At 43.0% G+C, this 17,459-nt stretch overlaps 1 protein-coding gene and 1 non-coding gene across 4 annotated transcripts; both read right to left on the bottom strand.

Moving 5' to 3' along the window:
- Positions 1 to 3,588: 3,588 nt before the first annotated feature.
- slc7a1a (solute carrier family 7 member 1a) lies at positions 3,589 to 17,378 on the bottom strand. 3 transcript variants are annotated; one of them, XM_029518811.1, is made up of 13 exons: positions 17,270 to 17,378; positions 10,230 to 10,515; positions 9,920 to 10,102; positions 9,595 to 9,753; positions 9,153 to 9,330; positions 8,907 to 9,040; positions 7,725 to 7,947; positions 6,362 to 6,498; positions 5,987 to 6,089; positions 5,609 to 5,814; positions 5,287 to 5,438; positions 5,063 to 5,171; positions 3,589 to 4,719 (listed from the first exon to the last, which is right to left on the bottom strand). In XM_029518811.1, the coding sequence occupies exons 2-13, from the start codon at positions 10,414 to 10,416 to the stop codon at positions 4,523 to 4,525; spliced, it is 1,968 nt and encodes a 655-aa protein (XP_029374671.1). In that variant the 5' UTR covers positions 10,417 to 10,515; positions 17,270 to 17,378; the 3' UTR covers positions 3,589 to 4,522. The 3 variants fall into 3 exon arrangements, with proteins under 3 accessions (XP_029374671.1, XP_029374670.1, XP_029374672.1); XM_029518810.1 differs by lacking the exon at positions 17,270 to 17,378 and adding an exon at positions 13,963 to 14,051; XM_029518812.1 differs by lacking the exons at positions 9,920 to 10,102; positions 10,230 to 10,515.
- On the bottom strand, positions 12,886 to 12,957 carry trnah-gug (transfer RNA histidin (anticodon GUG)). The gene has a single exon. It is a non-coding gene; the product is annotated as a tRNA-His (tRNA).
- Positions 17,379 to 17,459: the final 81 nt, after the last annotated feature.

The following is a 17,459-nucleotide window of genomic DNA, read 5'->3' as shown; positions in this document are numbered from 1 at the left end:
ACATAATGTCTGCACAAGTAAAAAAAAAATGAACATGCCTCAATAAATAAGCTGAACACTTCTGCCTCTCATCCCCATCAGCTCTCTGATAATCATCATATGATAATCAGCCCTACAGGGCCCTGACCTCAGCCCCCCTCCCACCTTTCCTGCACGCTCTGAAACCTTCATCCACAAACTGCCCCGCATCCGCAGGCTGGGATCCACCTTTCAGAGCAGAGACCGAGGAGAGAGAGAGAGCCAGAGACAAGAGCAGAAAACCTCTCACTCACCTGCAGGTCTGTCTGCTGTTGATTCATTGAAGAAATGTCGGTCAGCCTGCTGGAGTTGCAAAACAAAACAGAACACATGCGTGTCTTTCACTCTTCCTTCTCTGAGAGTGTCTGAGCGGCAGTAACGGAGCAAGGAGAGAGAGAGAGAGACAGGGAGGAGGGGTGAGAGGATACAGAGAGAGAGAGGGAGAGAGAGAGAGCGAGAGGGAGAGGGAGGGGGGGTGAGAGAGAGACAGAGAAAGAGAGGGAGGGGGAGAGAGAGAGAGAGAGAGAGAGAGAGAGAGAGCAAGGGAGAAGGAGAGAGCAAGAGAGAGAGGGAGAGAGAGAGAGAGAGAGAGAGGGAGAGAGAGAGAGAGAGGGAGGAGAGAGAGGGAGGGGAGAGAGAAAAAGAGAGGGAGAGGGAGAGAGGAAGAGAGAGGGAGAGAGAGAGAGAGAATGGAGAGAGGACGAGAAGCGAAGAAGAGAGCGGGAGGGAGGAGAGAGAGTGAGAGAGAGGAGGAGAGAGGGGAAGAGAGAGGAGAGATTGAGGAGAGCGAGAGGGGAGAGAGAGAGCGGAGAGAGAGAAAAGAGAGGGAGAAGGCGAGAGAAGAGAGGAGAGAGGGAGAGAGAGCGAGAGAGAGAGACAGAGGAGGAGAGAGAGAGAGAGAGAGAGACAGAGAGAGAGAGGGAGAGAGAGAGCGACAGAGGAAAGATGAGAAGAGAGCGGAGGGAGGAGCTGAGGACAGGAGAGGGAGAGGGAGAGGGAGGGAGGGAGAGAGAGAGACAGAGGAAGAGAGAGAGAGGGAGGGAGGGAGTTGGAGGTAGAGAGGGAGAGGGAGAGAGAGAGTGAAAGAGAGAGAGAGAGTGAGAGAGAGTGAGAGAGGGATGCTGCGGACAGGAGGAGGAGGTGGAGGAGGTGGAGTGGTGCTGATGCTGCAGCTGACACCTCTCAGTGCATCCTCATCCTCAGGCTGCTTCCCTCCTCTTGCAACACGTTTGCGCCCCCTGCTGGGTGAAGAGAGAAGCGTCTGTCTCACATGAAGCGTTTTTTGAGAGCTTTGTTTTATTTACATTGATAATTCAACAAAAGGGGAAAAGAAAGAGAGAAGAAAAAGGTATATAGAAAACGTAATTTACAGGAGATACTGTCTGCTATTAAAATGCTACGCTGATGCTGGTATATGTAGGAGGTTTGTGAAAATGCTGCCGTCAGTGGCCCTGAGTCCTGACACGGGGCCACCAACAGAAGGCAGCAAAATAAGGAAATACCAGCAGCGAATGTGAAATATGTTTATATTTCTATTATAATATAGATTTATCATAACATTGTGTCTGTCATTAGAATCTTTGTTAGAGACAATCACAGGTCAGACAGTATAACATTATAACCAAGACCTGGAATCCATCTTGTTCTTGTTCTTTACTTGAGGTCCAATTACTTTTTTTTTTTTTTTTGCAGCTTTCAGGTGCACCTCCTCCTTCTCCTGAGCAGATAAATATTTGTTCAGTTATCACGTTTTCATCATACACTGACAACTGAGCAAACTCCATTTAATTGCTTTTTTTTTTTCAAGGTAATGAACTTTCATGCTCACAATGACAATTGCAAAGTCTTTTTTTAAAAAGGCACATGATCAGTTCAGCGAGAGTGAAGTGATGCTGTTCCTCAGCGAGACAATGTAGAGTAAGGAGAAAAACCACAGTGACAACAAAATGTTCACTTAAATTTACACAAATTTAAACTCAATGAAAGATAAAATTACAGCCTAAAAAAGAAAAAGGCAGAGAAAGTCATGTAATCACAGCAAAATGGCTTGAGCATGAGGCCGTCAGTCATTAGCACATTATGAAAGAGGACAGTTAAGGTCAGAGAGTTTTAAAGCAACGTCAAAGGAGAAGGAACGAAGCTCCTTATTTCATCTATTTATGTTTGCGTACATACAAAATATTCATTTCAGAAGTTTGACTGAAATCTGCACGCATGTTGTCAGAAGATACAGTTAATTCCCTTTGTGCTGATTCAATAAAAATGTGATACAGAAAAAAAGTACATACCACTGTTATTCACAACCTCCAGATCCAACGTGAGCGTTGATGAGAACTGTTATGTTGGAACAAAACTTCCTGTGCTGTGAATCGTTTGATTTCTCTGGAGCGAATGCCAGAATTTTCATGTGTTTTGACGGCTTTGTGTACAATGCTGAAGATAATGCAGCAGTTCAGTGTTCGTATTGCTTCCTGTAACTGATCCTGAGGACACACTGTTGCACAGGTCATATAAACGAGACATCATTTACACTCTGCTCAGTACAAACAGACCAAGAGACGCCCCTACAAATGTACAAAGCCATTCTGTTTGCAGCATAAAAAAAGCCCTTTTCGCTAATTTACAAATAATTTACTACAAGAAATATACACAACATTTTATATACACATGATTAGATTGACGGCACATTTACTTTGCTGTAAAGTATGGATGAGAACAGGGGATGATATGATATTTATGATGTGTTACTGATTTTTTTCAGGTCCTGGGGACCTGAGCGGTATCAGCACTTTATGGCCCCAGAGGGTGCTGAGCACATTTAAAGTTTCTTCAAGTGTTGTCACTTCACTCAGCAGGATTTGGCTCTAAAGACTTTCTTGGTGAAAGATAAGTTGCACAATCTTATCTCCAGGCCAAATGGGTAATGTCAGAAAACAACATGAAGGACTGTGTCTGGTTTATACAAACATAAAACATGCCTAAAAGTGTGGGATATTTAATGATGAAGCAAAAGAAAAAAAAAAACCCAAAACAAACGAAATTATAAAAATAATGGTACAAGTCAGGTGAAATTCAACCTCTTTATCTATACCGCTTATATAAAGACAAACAACCCTTCACGCCTACGGGCCATATACAGTCACCAATCAACATGAACGTGTTGGACCAAGCCAGAGTACCTGGAGAACACCTGCACAGGCTAACGGAGAGCAAGCAAGCTCCACGCAGAAAGGACCCAGCCCCGAGAACCCAGATCCTGCTGTGAGGTAACGGTGCTAACCACCATTTCACAGTGAAATGCTTCCTGATAAAATTATTAATAGGATTTGCTCAATTGTAAATATTGTAAATTGAAACAGATTAATTCATAACCTAATGAAGACGACGGAAGTGACCGTGATTATGGAACCGGGTACTAAAAACGCACTAACAAACAAACAAACAAGAAAAAAAGAGAACAAATGCATAACTCCAAAGTGAACATGGAAAAAAAGTTAGCCAAATATTATTTTTTGAGAAAAAAAAAAAAAAAAAAAAAAAAGCAACTGATCCAAAAAGACACAGCAGCCTGCACTGTGAAAACCTACAGTTATCTAATTTTACGTGACTCTTCCTGACAATTTTGAGAGGATTTAATATCCCAAATTCAGCAGCATATTTGCCTTTATCACTATGAAGGACGTGCAATGGGGGATATGCTGCTGAAACTGCAATTTCTTCTTCATCTTCAGTCAGATTCCTGATTTCTGATTGATTGGGACTGCTTCAAGATAAAGCACATGCAGGAAAACCATCGCCACCACGCTTAAAGCTGCACAAGCGGCATGTAAGTCTAAATTAGTGCTTCCTGTTGGCTCAGATATGTGCAGCCATCGGCTTCCTGAACAGCCTTTTCTGTTGGCGGACCAACAATCAAGTATGATGACATCACCTACATACCACGTCGTTCTGCAGTGTGGACTGTGCAAGAGCAGACTTATCAGTTACATAAGAGTCTACCGAGTTTCAGAGAATGAAGTTATTGGCACCAATCTGTATTTAATATTAATGTGTGTTTTGTGATTTTAACAACGATGCAGCTACACACTTTTGACTCTTATGACAAAAGACAAAACGGTCCTACTGCCAGTAATATAACTCAGATAAGAAGTAATTAAGACCCAACATCAAAATAAAAGAAATATTACGGTTTTGAGTCATCTCTGAGCGTCCCTCAAACACTGCTGTGTTTCATGTCTCCAACGTGAACTCTCCTCTGGACAGCCAAGCCACAACAAGCCGCTGAACAAGCTTATCTTCAAATAATAAAACAAGTCAAATATTGCGAAATAAGTTCTGTTTTTGCATAAGCCTCATGACTCCGTGTTGTGGCCAACAGTCGAAGGGGATCGTCACAGCAGGTCTGTTTATCACATGCCAAAGTTATTTATCATTGCTTTCCCCTAAAAGGCGTAACGGCCGGTGAGGGATTGGGAGTCAGGGCCACTACAATGTGTGCAGCATCTTATAATGCTTCCAACAAATCTCCATCATCCTCTTCCTGGGAATTAGTTTCACTGTGGAGAAAGGCCTCCTTTTCTGCCATCATGCTCTCTGACTGGTGGTTGTGCTTGTAGCCAATCATCTCTGTCTCTGGAGACGAGCGGGACATGGCAGCCTCAGTGCTATGGTGAATGCCATAGATGAAGTAGATCAATAAACCTGAGTAAAACAAAACAAAACAAAAAAAACAAAACAGGATTTACTTACTACAGTAATTGTGAAATTACACGGTTTTAATGATATTCCTGGCTTTTTAACATTTCTTATGTTTGAAGTTGTGAGATAAAGCAAAGTGAAAGCAGGGATAGGATCTGCTTTCGATGTCCAGAAAAGGCCAATGTAAGAGTCGGGCATAAAAATGCTCATTTTGGATTCTAACACGCAAAATTCAATGTCGGATCCTGGTGGACTTCTACAGGGAGAGCTAACATCTAAAGGAAATGTCCTCTTTAGGGTGAGTACAACAGGTATATCAGTATAAACTGGGAGAAGGTAACAGTACCTATAGCCATCCAGACTGAAAACCGTATCCAGGTGCCTCTGTCCAACTGCATCATCAGGTAGACATTGACAAACATGCTCATCACTGGGATGAAGGGCAGCATTGGAACCTAAAGAGTCCACAGTGGATTGTTTTGAGTCATAGGAAATATGAAACCAAAGTTAGTGTTGGAAAAGCCAGTGCCTGAAAATACATCTACACAGAGTGAATCTCTGGAATCAAACCTTGAAAGAGAGTCTTTCCTTGCTCTCAGGCTGTCTCCAGATGATAAAGACGAGGAAGAGACACACCATGAAGATGATGCTGAGGGCTACAATGTTCCAAACAGCAGTGCCTCCCTGCACTGCCAGTATACTGAACACCAGGATCAGGGTTCCTGCAGTGGGACATTCATTTTTATCTTTCTTAATGCTTAACTTGTAATTTATGTGACTCAATGAGACCTTTTAAAGGCAGGTATCACACCATCATCTACATTTAAAAGCCATTCAAGAGCTTGTCAGCTTTAACCAGTGCATATACTGTAAGTAGGTCTGGATCACCTACCCAGGACGGAGGCACAGATGTTGACAGTGGAACCGGAGAGGGTGGATGGCTCAGGGTTGTCTGGGTATAGCAGGGACCTGAGGCTAAACCGTTCCTCCACCCCTGGCAGGATGTCCATACTGGGGACGCTGAAGCCGTCGCTCAGCTCCCCGTGCTGCTGGATGCTGGCCATCCGATACACTGAAGGCGACTCCTCCGGCCTATACCTAACACAGGCATTAGTTCATCTACCATCAGATCTCAGCCATTTAAAATGACTTCTCTTCGACTTGTGTCAGTCGTGATACGTCTGGTAGCACAGGATTACAGCGAATTTAGTTCATTCAATTTGCTTGAGAGAGATGAAAGAATGAAACTGGTGCATATCTCCCCACTAACCTCAGCACCAGGACACAGGCCGCCACTAATGTGTATGCCAGCAGCGTACCGATTGACATCAGATCCACCAGGTCCTTCAGGTCAAACAGCAATGCCATGACAGCTTCAAAGAAGAGAAAGAAGATGATAAATTTTATAGCATTTTAAAGTTAATAACAATTTAATTAAACATGATCATTTCTACATTGTTACAAGTTATGAAAAGAGCCACTTTCCTTTTTCCCATTTGCGCCCCAATTGAGTTGAATTTTACCTCATAAAGCTGTCGTACACCATAAGTACTCACTCTAGTGATTTCTTTCTTCTTCACTCTATTGTCACTTTAACTCTATGCTTTCCTCATCCTTCCTTATTCCAAATCCCTTTTCCTCTTACCAGACATAACCCCGGCGGACACAGTGGCTGTTACTGGGGCTTTTCTCTCACTGATGCGGGCCAGGAAGGAGAAGAGCAGGCCATCCTGAGCCATGGCGAAGATGATTCGGGGTAGGGGGAACATGGAACCCAACAGACTGGGGTGGAGTGGGGAGGAAAACACCAGATTGGGACAACGGTTGTAGGAGTGTAGTGGAGAAACAAAAGAAAAGGAGGAATTGAGAGCGGTCATAAGTGGAGTTTTGACAACATGGAACGGTATATCAGACTGACTTCCCTGTGGAGCAGCAGGGGCATGACTCTGGTGCCAGGACGATGTCAGCATGCAAAATTTCTCTTCCGTGAATGGCAAATATGGCTCCACACGTTACTACTCTCCTTTCCATTGTCAACTCAATGGCCGTGCAGTTTAGTTTGGTATCAGTTTTCTTTCCTACATCACTAAGATGCCTGCAAAATGTCCCTAAGGTTATTGGAAAATGATACAGTTAGATGTAGACAAGGTAGAGATGCAACACCCTACCTCAACTAAGAAGAAACACAGACAGCTTGCCTGCTTTCTGGCATGTTTATTCAATACACGCCAGAGCGTAATGCAGCCCTGCAGCATAAAAAAAGGCTCAGTGTACATGGCTGCTGTTTTAATACATGCATGTTAGTGTCTCCCCTGCCTCTGTAGCAGAGGTGAGGGTTGCAATAGCAAGGTTTGTGTAGGGGGCCTGATCTTGGTTATGAAATTGAAAAGCAGCCGATCATCACACTGGGTATGAGGAACATTGCAGCCAGCAGGCTATTGGGGGGAAGACAGGATATATCGTATCCATACTAACATACATATAACTGACATATACAAAGAACAGCACACAGTATATTTACAATGATAGATAATAACAGGGTAAGAGCAACAGCTGCATGCAAGAGTGTATTTAAAGTCAAAGCACACGTCTGCTCATCACCCTAATCTAAAGTACACCATGCACAGATTCTTCCCTTGGGAATAGAATTCATTATCATGAATTATGATGATGTCAAAATCATTCTGATGTACACAACCAAGTCCAAAAATATCACAGTTATAAAAATGTCAAAAAACTCAAATTAACAGTAAAAATGAAGTTGAGGCAGTCTTTGGTAATATGTTGCATAATCACACACACTGATGGCATAATTATTCTCTGTAGTCTTCCTATTTTTAGATAAGGCATCAAATGCCTCCTGAGGTTAAATATACACTAATGATGTTCACACATGCGTGTCCACATGCAGACACACTGCATATCTAGTTGAAAGAGAAGGAACTACAGTCTATGATGATACATTAAAAATGAACTGCAAAGCAATACAGGGGCGTTTAAGCTCTTACCTTGTAGACAAAGCACAAAGAGAGCCCACAGCTACGGCATACTTGGCTCCTCCCCAGCCAACATATTTAAATGCTACGGGCAGAGGACTTTTGCTGTCGAGCAGATAGTATGGCATCATGAGGGTGAGGGCAGCAGAAACACAGAAGTACGCCACAAAGCAGATGAGCAGCGAGGACACGATGCCGATGGGGATGGCTCTCTGGGGGTTCTTCACTTCTTCACCTAAGCAGAGACAGAGAGGGGGACACAATAAAATATGTACGGTTTTACTTATTATCTGTTGGAGATAATGCTGCAACTTTATTACATCAGCCCTGCACTTTCCATTCCCTGCTGTGACCTTGTTTGTTGGTAACTGTTTTAATCATATCTTAACTAATGGACTGAGCAGCCACTGAATTGTAACAGGCCTTCTTTCCTTGAAGGTTTTCCTGGAAGTTTTCCAGGAAACGTGGAGACCTGGTAAACAGATGTATGTCTGCAAATATACTGCACAAACATTTTTCAACAAACTGAACAAAGAGCTTATTTTTCGTGTGCACCCAAAAAACTTGAACACCCGACTATCTGTGTGGAGGTGATTATGCAACTGTTCTCCTGAGGTCTTGTTCCGCAGCGAAATCACAATTTTTTTTTCTCTTATGTCACCATTCAGGGCTGGTGACGGCTACTGGTTGGCCCAGATTGTGAGAGGGCGTTGGCCACAAGTGTAACAGTGGTATAACAGTAGTACGTGTGTGAGCGTGGGGGAGGGGACAACTTTACCGTGCGTGTCTGCATGCGAGAGACGTTTGACATGCTCTCATGGGCCAAAGTCAAGCAATCAATCAGGTTTAACTTCTTGCCAACCAATCAAAATTCAGAAAAAAGAGGGGTGTGTTATGCTAGAGGGGCGGAGAGCAGCAAGTGGTAAGAAGTTTGTAAATTCTCATTTTTTCACAACCCAGTGCTCCTGAAGTCAGAGCAAAACTGGACCAAACACACTGGACTATATCTGCTCTGCCCGCCTTATGTAATACTTCTGGCTCTTAAAACAAGCACAGAATTGAAACGGTCCCAACTCAAGATCCAGTTTCACCACCACCCCACCCCTAGAACTGAAATACCCACATGAGGTTTTGGAAAGGACTTGAGAAGTGGAAGAAGACAGTGAGAATTTTCTGGTTTGATCCAGCACTGACCTGTGGTGGCGATGCAGTCAAATCCGACAAAGGCATAAAAACAGGTAGCAGCTCCTGACAGGACGCCTGTCAATCCAAATGGCATGAAGCCTCCCACTCCCAAACTCTCTTTGGTTTGCTGGATTTCTGTCAGACTGGCAAGAAGAAATTGATCAAGTATCAGTAAAGCCAGCAGAAAAAAACACAACATTTAATGAAGTTGTTGTTGAAGAAATAGCTGTTCTCAGTTGAATTTAGGGATCGTACTTGAAGCTGAAGTTACTGGTGTGATTGGCATGCAGGATCTCTTCGGGGTCCAGCTGCCAGTTTTTCAAAGTACCCTTGACCAGCCCAGAGACCACCATGAACATCAGGACTAGGATGTTAATGCATGTAAAAACCTTGTTGACCATGGCTGACTCCTTCACTCCAAATACCAGCAGACCTTGGACACACGCAAACACAAGAAAGAATAAGAAAAAGGAAATGCTTTTGGAGGAAGGAGACATAGAGGTGCAGCATGAACAAATGTCAATTGTAATAGAGATACTTTTTCTAATATATTTATAGAGAAGATCTGCCCGTGCAGCATTGTCTACTGTAAGAAACTTTCAGGTGAGATGCTGCTTAGTAACAAAGATAAATACCCTCAATGCACGGCAAACATGATGAGTGAATGACAGAGAGAAAGGGGGAGGGGCTTTCCTACCTGTGAGGGTGATTATGATCACTACAGCAAACATGTCGGGGTACTGTGCCAGCACGCCTGGTGCATCCATGGTCATGTACTCCCTGCAGAACTCCTCTATGCGCTTCCCTACCAGCTCGTCAAAGGTGGCGCTCCACGCACGGGCCACGCTGGAGGTGCCTGAGATGGAGAGAAAACCAGGAGGGACATCTCATGCTGACTTTTCTGTCTTCTGAGCAGTAACTCTTGATGTCTTACAAATGCCAGTGAATCTAATCAAAGACAAATGCCTGCAATCGGAAAGTGGCAAAGCAGAGACAACAAAGCAGGACCCCATGTTGTTTACCAATGATATAGGAGAGGATAAGGTTCCATCCGGTGATGAAAGCCCACAGCTCCCCGACAGTCACATAGGAGTACAGATAAGCTGAGCCAGTCTTGGGAACACGGGCTCCAAACTCAGAATAGCACAAACCAGCCAACACTGAGGCTAAAGCTGCTATCAGGAAAGACAGCACAATGGCAGGACCTGGGGTGGTGGGGGCGGGGGGGGGGGGGGGGGGGTGGGGGGGACAACAGGATTCAAATGAGTATATGATTTGTCTCACACACCATCCTTTAAAAAGTTTACTTGAAGTTAACCTGTGTTAACCTACCCGAATTTTCCCTGGCAACGGCCCCAGCCAGCACATAGACACCGGCGCCTAGTGTGCTGCCCACGCCCAGGGCCACCAGATCAAAAGTATTGAGACATCGAGACAGACGTGAGTCCTCTGTGTTACAGTTCACCACCTTCACCCTCAGTAACTGCTTCCCAAAACCCAGAAGCTGGTTCAGCGCCATGGATGACAGTCTGGCCGGGAGGGAAGGAGGAAGGGGACGGGGGGAATCTCAACCAGGAATCAGAGGTCAGAGGCAACAAGACGAGAGGCCACATACACCCTAAAGGGCGGAAAAGGATAGTAAACAAAGTAAGTTTCTCAGATTTTTAGCTGAGTGGAGAGCAGCAGATTTTTTTTTATTGCTACTCTTTAACTACTTTACTAAAATGGCCAAACAGATATGCTCTAAAATAAGTCTGTATAACTTCAACCACTGCACATTCATACTTGTCTTTCTGTCAAAGCTACATTTGCAATCACAAGTACTAACACTAACACTCGCACAGCGGCTAACTGTTCCAGCTGTGGTAAATGGGTTCACTTGTGCTCATCAAACTTGTTTTAAGTAGAACACTGTTTCCTGGGGTGTTACATAACACAACCCAAATCCACAGTGTGTGACCACTCGCCAAAAAAGAAGAAGAAGAAAAAAAGAAGGCCCGATAGGGATAATCCATCTTATTGCTGGATAAATTGCAGACATATGTTACATAATAACACAACTCACAGGAGAGGAGGCAAAGAACAGGCTGTTTAAAACAAAGACAATCAAAAATCAGGACACAATCATCACATTTTGTTACTCTTACACACAGGCAGACTGTTGCTGACTTTTGGTTGTTATACAGAACACGCAGGGATATTTTATTCTAATGACATTTTTATTTACTAATTAAAGGGGTGTTTGAGGGTTAGGGTTAGGGTAAATGGGAACTGGTGCAACAAATGCTCAGCACTGAAGTGACGGTTTCTGAGGCAACTTTCAGCCCTGTGTATGGGTCAAGCTCCAAAACTATTGGTTCCCCCGCTACCCAAAATGCAACATGACATCATAGATTAGATCCATCCTTTGCTCCTCTTGTAAATGCATCACCCTCAAGTTTGCGATGGCGACTTCCTGTTAAAATGAGTTAAAATCAAACCAGGCTGAAATAAACCCCACAGCTGCTGGACAGTCCTCGTGACACGCCCACTGGACTTCACAGGTGAAATCAACCTTTAAAGCATGTGTGCAAATGTGGAAAGAGATGAGCAGCAATGGAGTTGCAGACCAAAACTGTAACCACAACTATAACACGTCTTCCAAAGTGGTTTCTCTGAATCTTACATCTTACATCTTACACATTCCATAGTTCTGAACTCACATACTGAGGCTTAAGTTAAGTTGTGGTGATCTGTCAGAAGTCCTGTTATGTTCCACACAGAAATGACGAGGAGGTGAATGAATGATTTCTTGCTTAACATCTCCGTCACCCATTGCTGGATAATGCCATCTTCCCAGATCATATTGACATGAGGTCACAAACCTGGACAGATCATGTGGAAAGTCACGGTCATGTCAAACCTGATGGAAACTATCACGTAGCGTGACAAGGGGACGACTCATTTTTAACTCCTGAAACGTTATCCAACCTGCCCTAAATCTTTTGATTGTTCCATGTTGTAAAATGTCCAATTAAAATCCTTTTTAAGTGCAATAAAGAAGGCATGAATTTGTCGTGGAAGAAGTTTCCTGTATTAGTTTCCATAGAAAGTTGAGTTGTAATAATTCTGCTTGAAAGTCAAATGATAATTTCAATACCTAATTTTCTTTTTGTGCAAATATGAGAATATTTTACTGTCTTACATGACAGTAAATGTTTTGGGATTGGACTAATGTGGAATACTTTTTTCAGTGTGTGTATATTTGTGTTTTCTTTTTTCCCCCCAGTATTATGGACCAAATGAATCATTATTTGATTAATGGAAGAACTTTCAAATTAACTGACAATGATCACAATTCTATCAGGTTGTTTGCAGCCAAAATGAATGGGTTTATAGGGACAGTGATGAGAGCAGGATTCCCTCTTCTTATCAAGACCAATGTGTTATCTAATGTCTCTTACATTTTATTAATTTGTGAAAAACATTCCCTAAAAATTATCCTGAACACAAAACCATTAAACTGAATGAAGCACATTTGGGGCTGCAGATTTCATCAGTCAAGTAAGATTCATCATTTAATAGCAGCTCTGACACAAAGTGTTGACACTCAGATATTTTTATCATTGAACCAAACTGAAATTCTACAAGTGAATAGGACAAAAATCCAATTCTTAAAATTAAGGTTGACAGTCATCCAAGTGCCCAGTAACCCTAATCCACTAGCATGGGTTCTTGGGCCCATTGCAAAGAGAATGACTTGCAGAGTGGAAATAGACTGCAGTTCAGAGTCAGGACTTCTGGCCATGAAAAGTTAAAGGTCACACCGAGCTAGACAGGAGGCAAACTTAAAACCTTCTGATCTGTAGTTAGACACAATATACTGTGCGCCACTAGCCGTGCATTGTGGGACCAATGAAAAGCTTAGGGGATCCTGTAATTGGTCATGTGCAACAGTCAGATTCGGCAAGAATACGTTGAGAAACAAAACTAGACCACTGCAAAGTCTTGCCGTGACCCGGATTTGAACCGGGGTTGCTGCGGCCACAACGCAGAGTACTAACCACTATACGATCACGGCTGCTTGGCTGCGTGCCCGGCTATGATTGTTACATTGTTTTAGGTAGGAGGGCTATGAAAAGTACTCCCAAGGGCTTAACTCAATGTGGGATAAAAACAGTCAACGTCAAGGCTAACCTATGTCTCACTGTTGGACATTTTCCCCACCAGCAAATCATTTCAATTAAATCAATATGGTGAGAAAAAGCCCTGCAGGGGTTTCAGAAGCATGCTGAAGGCTTTTTGCCGACAGCAATTTAGTAACTGCATTTAGATACGTAGCGTAAAGAGAAGGACTTTTGAAGTGGACACTGACTGCAGTTTGGTTGAAAGTCAGGGTTTCTGGCCATGACAAGTTAAAAGTTTCACCGAGCCCATCAGGAGTTGTACCTAGAATCTTCTGCTCCATAAGCAGACACATTATGCATTGCACCACTAACCCTGCTGAGGTAATCCTGTAATCACCATTTTTATATGTCACAGGAGAATATACATCAGAAATTACAGTATAACACTGTTTCCTTTTTTTTCCCCCACAAATTTCACACAACATTCTATTTTTTTTTGCCAGTTTTTGTGATTTAAAGGAAAATTGATGATTGCTCTGAACTTCTATTGAAATTCATCAGCATTATGTCATTCCACGCATTCAGTTTAGTTTGCTACATACCATTCAAAGGCAGATGATTCAACGACGAATGCAAATAAAAACACACATGTACACACTTAAACCACAGGTGAGAGGAGCCTGTATGAGCCACATGACCTCTCTCTAACTCACGCACACGATACGCAACTGCAGAATCAGAACCAACTCCTGTCAATACAACTCAGATGACGATCTGAGATGGCACCTTAAACGGACGGAAAATTTTGACAGTTCAAAGCAAACAGCAGCATATGAAACCAGGAGCACTAGGAAAAAACAATGTTAATTAATCATGCAATCTCAATGTTGCAGATCAATATTAAAAAGGCAATAATCTCTCCTCACATTGTGGACTAAGAAGATAAATAAAGTACTTACTTGAATCAACCCACAGATTCTGTTTATCTTAATGTAAAGTTTAGAAGCCTGATGGCAGAAACTGGGTTTATTTGTTGACTATCCTTCAGGGCTGGTTGTGAAGAATGAAAGAGTTTGACGGCCGTCGTTCTGAAATAGAGCCTGGAGGGATCACATGGTTTGGCTATTCCAAGCACCACACACACACACACACACACACACACACACACACACACACAAAATCAGGGCCAGACTGTAGCAATAGATGAATGGGAATAAAATCTTAATGCGTGCAATTTTACAGCAAAAACTAACTCTTAACTATGAAAGTGGCATTTTTTTTTTCATTAAGAACACAAACGTACCAAGACGAGTTCTCTCAAGTGGCTGTATCCACGGGAGCCTTTGGTTTGGCACTGCTCATACACACTCTTGTGTGTGGTTGTTGCTCATTCACATAAACACACATGAGCATAAATGTATGCTCTGTCTTGTCATCAGTGTGATAAAAGGATTATTTACACAAGGATAAAGACCAGGAAATAAAGTTACAAAAGCCCCTCAGACTTTAGGTGGCATATTCTGTTATTATCTGTGTGTATACAGGATCCAGTGTCTGTTTAAGTGACTTGGCTGAGTGCACCAGTTGGGATGTGAGGAGAGGAGAGGAGAGGCAGTTCACATCAATGGGAGGGAGTGGGAAAGCAGGAAGGGGGTGTGATTCCTCCGCACAAATGAAAACAGGCCATGAATGTGACGCTGTTTGACATTTACACCAGCAGTCCGTCTTCGCACTTCTATGCAATAGTTGGATTTATGGAGCACTCATTTGTTGCAGAGCGTCACCTGACCGCAGAATGAACATTAGTAGGAATACTGACTTAAAGTCAAACAAACGCCCACATCTGTTGTCACAGTCATATTACTCTTGGCTGAGCTGCCTTTCTTTCCCTTCAGTATTTCTTCTTGGCATACCTGGCGGCCAAAGTCATGAATCTGCTGCACTAGACAACAGGTATATATGGACACACACAGTATGAGAGTGTGTGTTTGGCTTAATGTGTAAACAGGTGGGCTCCCTGAGGAAAAAGAATGGCATCCAACTGCTGTGTTGACTGCAGCTTGTTGACAATCCCCGTCTGTTTCCATCCTACACATGATGCCATCTATATCTGCAAGGTAGACACCGCTACTAAAAGCGGATCTCGTTAGCTGACTGATTTCTTGTCTGGGACAAAGTCACTTTGAACTTGAAGTGGGTGTGGATTACATTGTGTGTAAGTCACTCAGTTGGTCAGTCGGCCTATTAGGAGCAGGCAAAGTCACAACCTTGCGTCTGACCTCGCGGCCCTACGTGCCACATTGGGGTGACAACACTCTGCTAATGTGACGGGTCACAGCGTTTCCTGGCTGAAGAAGATCCACAGTTAGAGAAAGCTTAAACGATCATACAGGCAGCCATGACTGGACCATGAAAACTCAATAATTTGTTGACAATCTTGTGACAAAAATAAGAAAGGGCTAAATGCCAAAATGCCCTCGACCTGTTTGGACAGACAACAATGTCACTCCCATCTTCCTTCCTCAAACACAGGCCAGAGAAATAATCACATATTTTAGGAAACAAAAGATTAACCCTTTACATCTTTTCAGTGCAGCTACGGGGATATTTTACGTTTTTTTTTTTTTTTTAGTCCAGGAACCAGCCCATAGAAACGGTTTTTACTCCAATTTGCAGATATATGAGGATATGAAAGAATCTACAAATTTCACACTTAGTTGATAGTTTGGATGGACTAACGCTCAGGACTTAGTGAAGATTGTCGTCCTCCAGAATATTAAAAAGAAGCTCAATCCAATCCAATATATTGATGTAGTTTTTCTCCATAGCTCAAAATGTTTACATTTTTTTGCTGTTACATAAAAGTACAAACAGCAATAAAATAACGTTATTATTTCTGATGTGAGTATCTTTCTGTGTTAATTCAAGTTGGTAGATCAGTTTTGCATTTGTGGATTATAAAAGCTGCATCAATCAATACAAAGTTCATTTTCAACATCTAAACTGGTTTCTATTCCTTCAAACTAATCACTCCTGAAACCGTAAATAAACATTGTGCGTGTGTCTGGCTGTTGTCTAACATTGTAACAAAGCCCTAATCCAAGATTTGTACTCAGCATGTATTGACTGCAGCAGCAATCACTTTGTTTTGACAAGTCAAAGTCAGAAGCCACCTCCAGCAAATTACCAAAATTTCAATGTGGACACAAACAAAAAGCTATTAGTCCCCAGAGCAACTGTGGTTTTATGAGGATGTTACTGAGTTTATAGTTAACAAGGCATTTGGCCTGGAGGAAATATGAAACCTGGGAATGCTGAGACCGCATCCCGAACCTTAGTGAACCTGGAAAGCTTCTATACATGCAACGTTCTGTGCTACATACAACACTGCTCTCAGCAGCTTGCCAGCTCATGACCCACTTTTTGACCAGCTAAACTTAGACCAAGCAGAGCTGTTCTCAACTGTTGCCATCAAGACTGTAAAGGTCAAATCTTTTTACTTAGTCATTCCTTACAGACTTTCATTTTGGATGTGAAAATGCTCTGATTATTACATAATTTAAATCGCTTTCAACATTATACGTTGCCAAATTGGTATTACTAACGGTATTACGGCATCAATTTTGCATTTATTGCATAGAGAGAATAAAAGGGTCAAAACTTGGAATCCCATCTGTTTTAGGATTTTCCATGTTCCATGTCTTTTTTGTTTTGGATTTTCTAAGTGTACTTCAGTCAAATGTCACATCCCTGCATAAACAGTAAAAAGGGAATAGATGTTTCTATGATTTAGCTGATCATTTTTTTAAGACTTGCACTTTCAATTACTGTCTGTCCGGTCCAGGCTTCCTGACTGTGGCACTGCTGGCTTTGGACCAAGTCTAGAGTCCAGGACTTATCCTCTGCTGCCATCTCCACAGGCATCACCGGACCTTCTGTCCTGACAGTCAAACCCAGCCTGAACACACTGCGGGGATCGGCCCTCCTCTGTTACAGGATCATGGTCACAGAGAGTGAGCATGGATCCAATCCAGATCCACAGTGGATGCTGGATGCGCTGCAGGAAAAAAAAAAAAACCAAAAACAAAAATACACATCCGCGTCTCCTAGAAAGCGCCTAAACTGGGCTTCAAGCTTAAAGAGCATGCGGTTTACAGCGTTGGTGCCCTCAGTGGCGCCCACTCAGCTTCACAGACCTCACTGCCATGTGCACCCTGAAAACCATCTGGCCATCCCACCCAAAGGAGCTGGGACTCGTCTTCTTACCTTGCAGCGGCCGGCAGCAGCAGCGCACGGAGCGGGCGTCTGGAGATGTGCTGGTCGGGGAAAGAGAAGCTGGAAACTGGAGCAAACAGAAGTGCATCGATGAGGTGTGCTTCTTCACAGGTGGTTGGAGGAGTTAGACACTCGGCGGAGAGGAGGAGGGGACCGGCAGCAGCAAGCCGCCCCTCCTGCT

Source organism: Echeneis naucrates, chromosome 14 (genome assembly GCF_900963305.1).
Source record: "Echeneis naucrates chromosome 14, fEcheNa1.1, whole genome shotgun sequence".
Classification (NCBI taxonomy): Eukaryota; Metazoa; Chordata; class Actinopteri; order Carangiformes; family Echeneidae; genus Echeneis; species Echeneis naucrates.
Note: the sequence above shows the minus strand (reverse complement) of the source record. Positions and strands in the feature narration are given on the sequence as shown.

Bases quoted from the DNA above. Each gene is read 5' to 3' on its own strand.
- slc7a1a (XM_029518811.1), bottom strand. From the start codon at position 10,416: ATGGCGCTGAACCAGCTTCTGGGTTTTGGGAAGCAGTTACTGAGGGTG. The intron at 10,103-10,229 runs GTAGGTTAACAC...CCACCACCCCAG, and splicing joins CGTTGCCAGGGAAAATTCGG to GTCCTGCCATTGTGCTGTCT. The intron at 7,948-8,906 runs GTCAGTGCTGGA...GTCTCTGCTTAG, and splicing joins TGACTGCATCGCCACCACAG to GTGAAGAAGTGAAGAACCCC.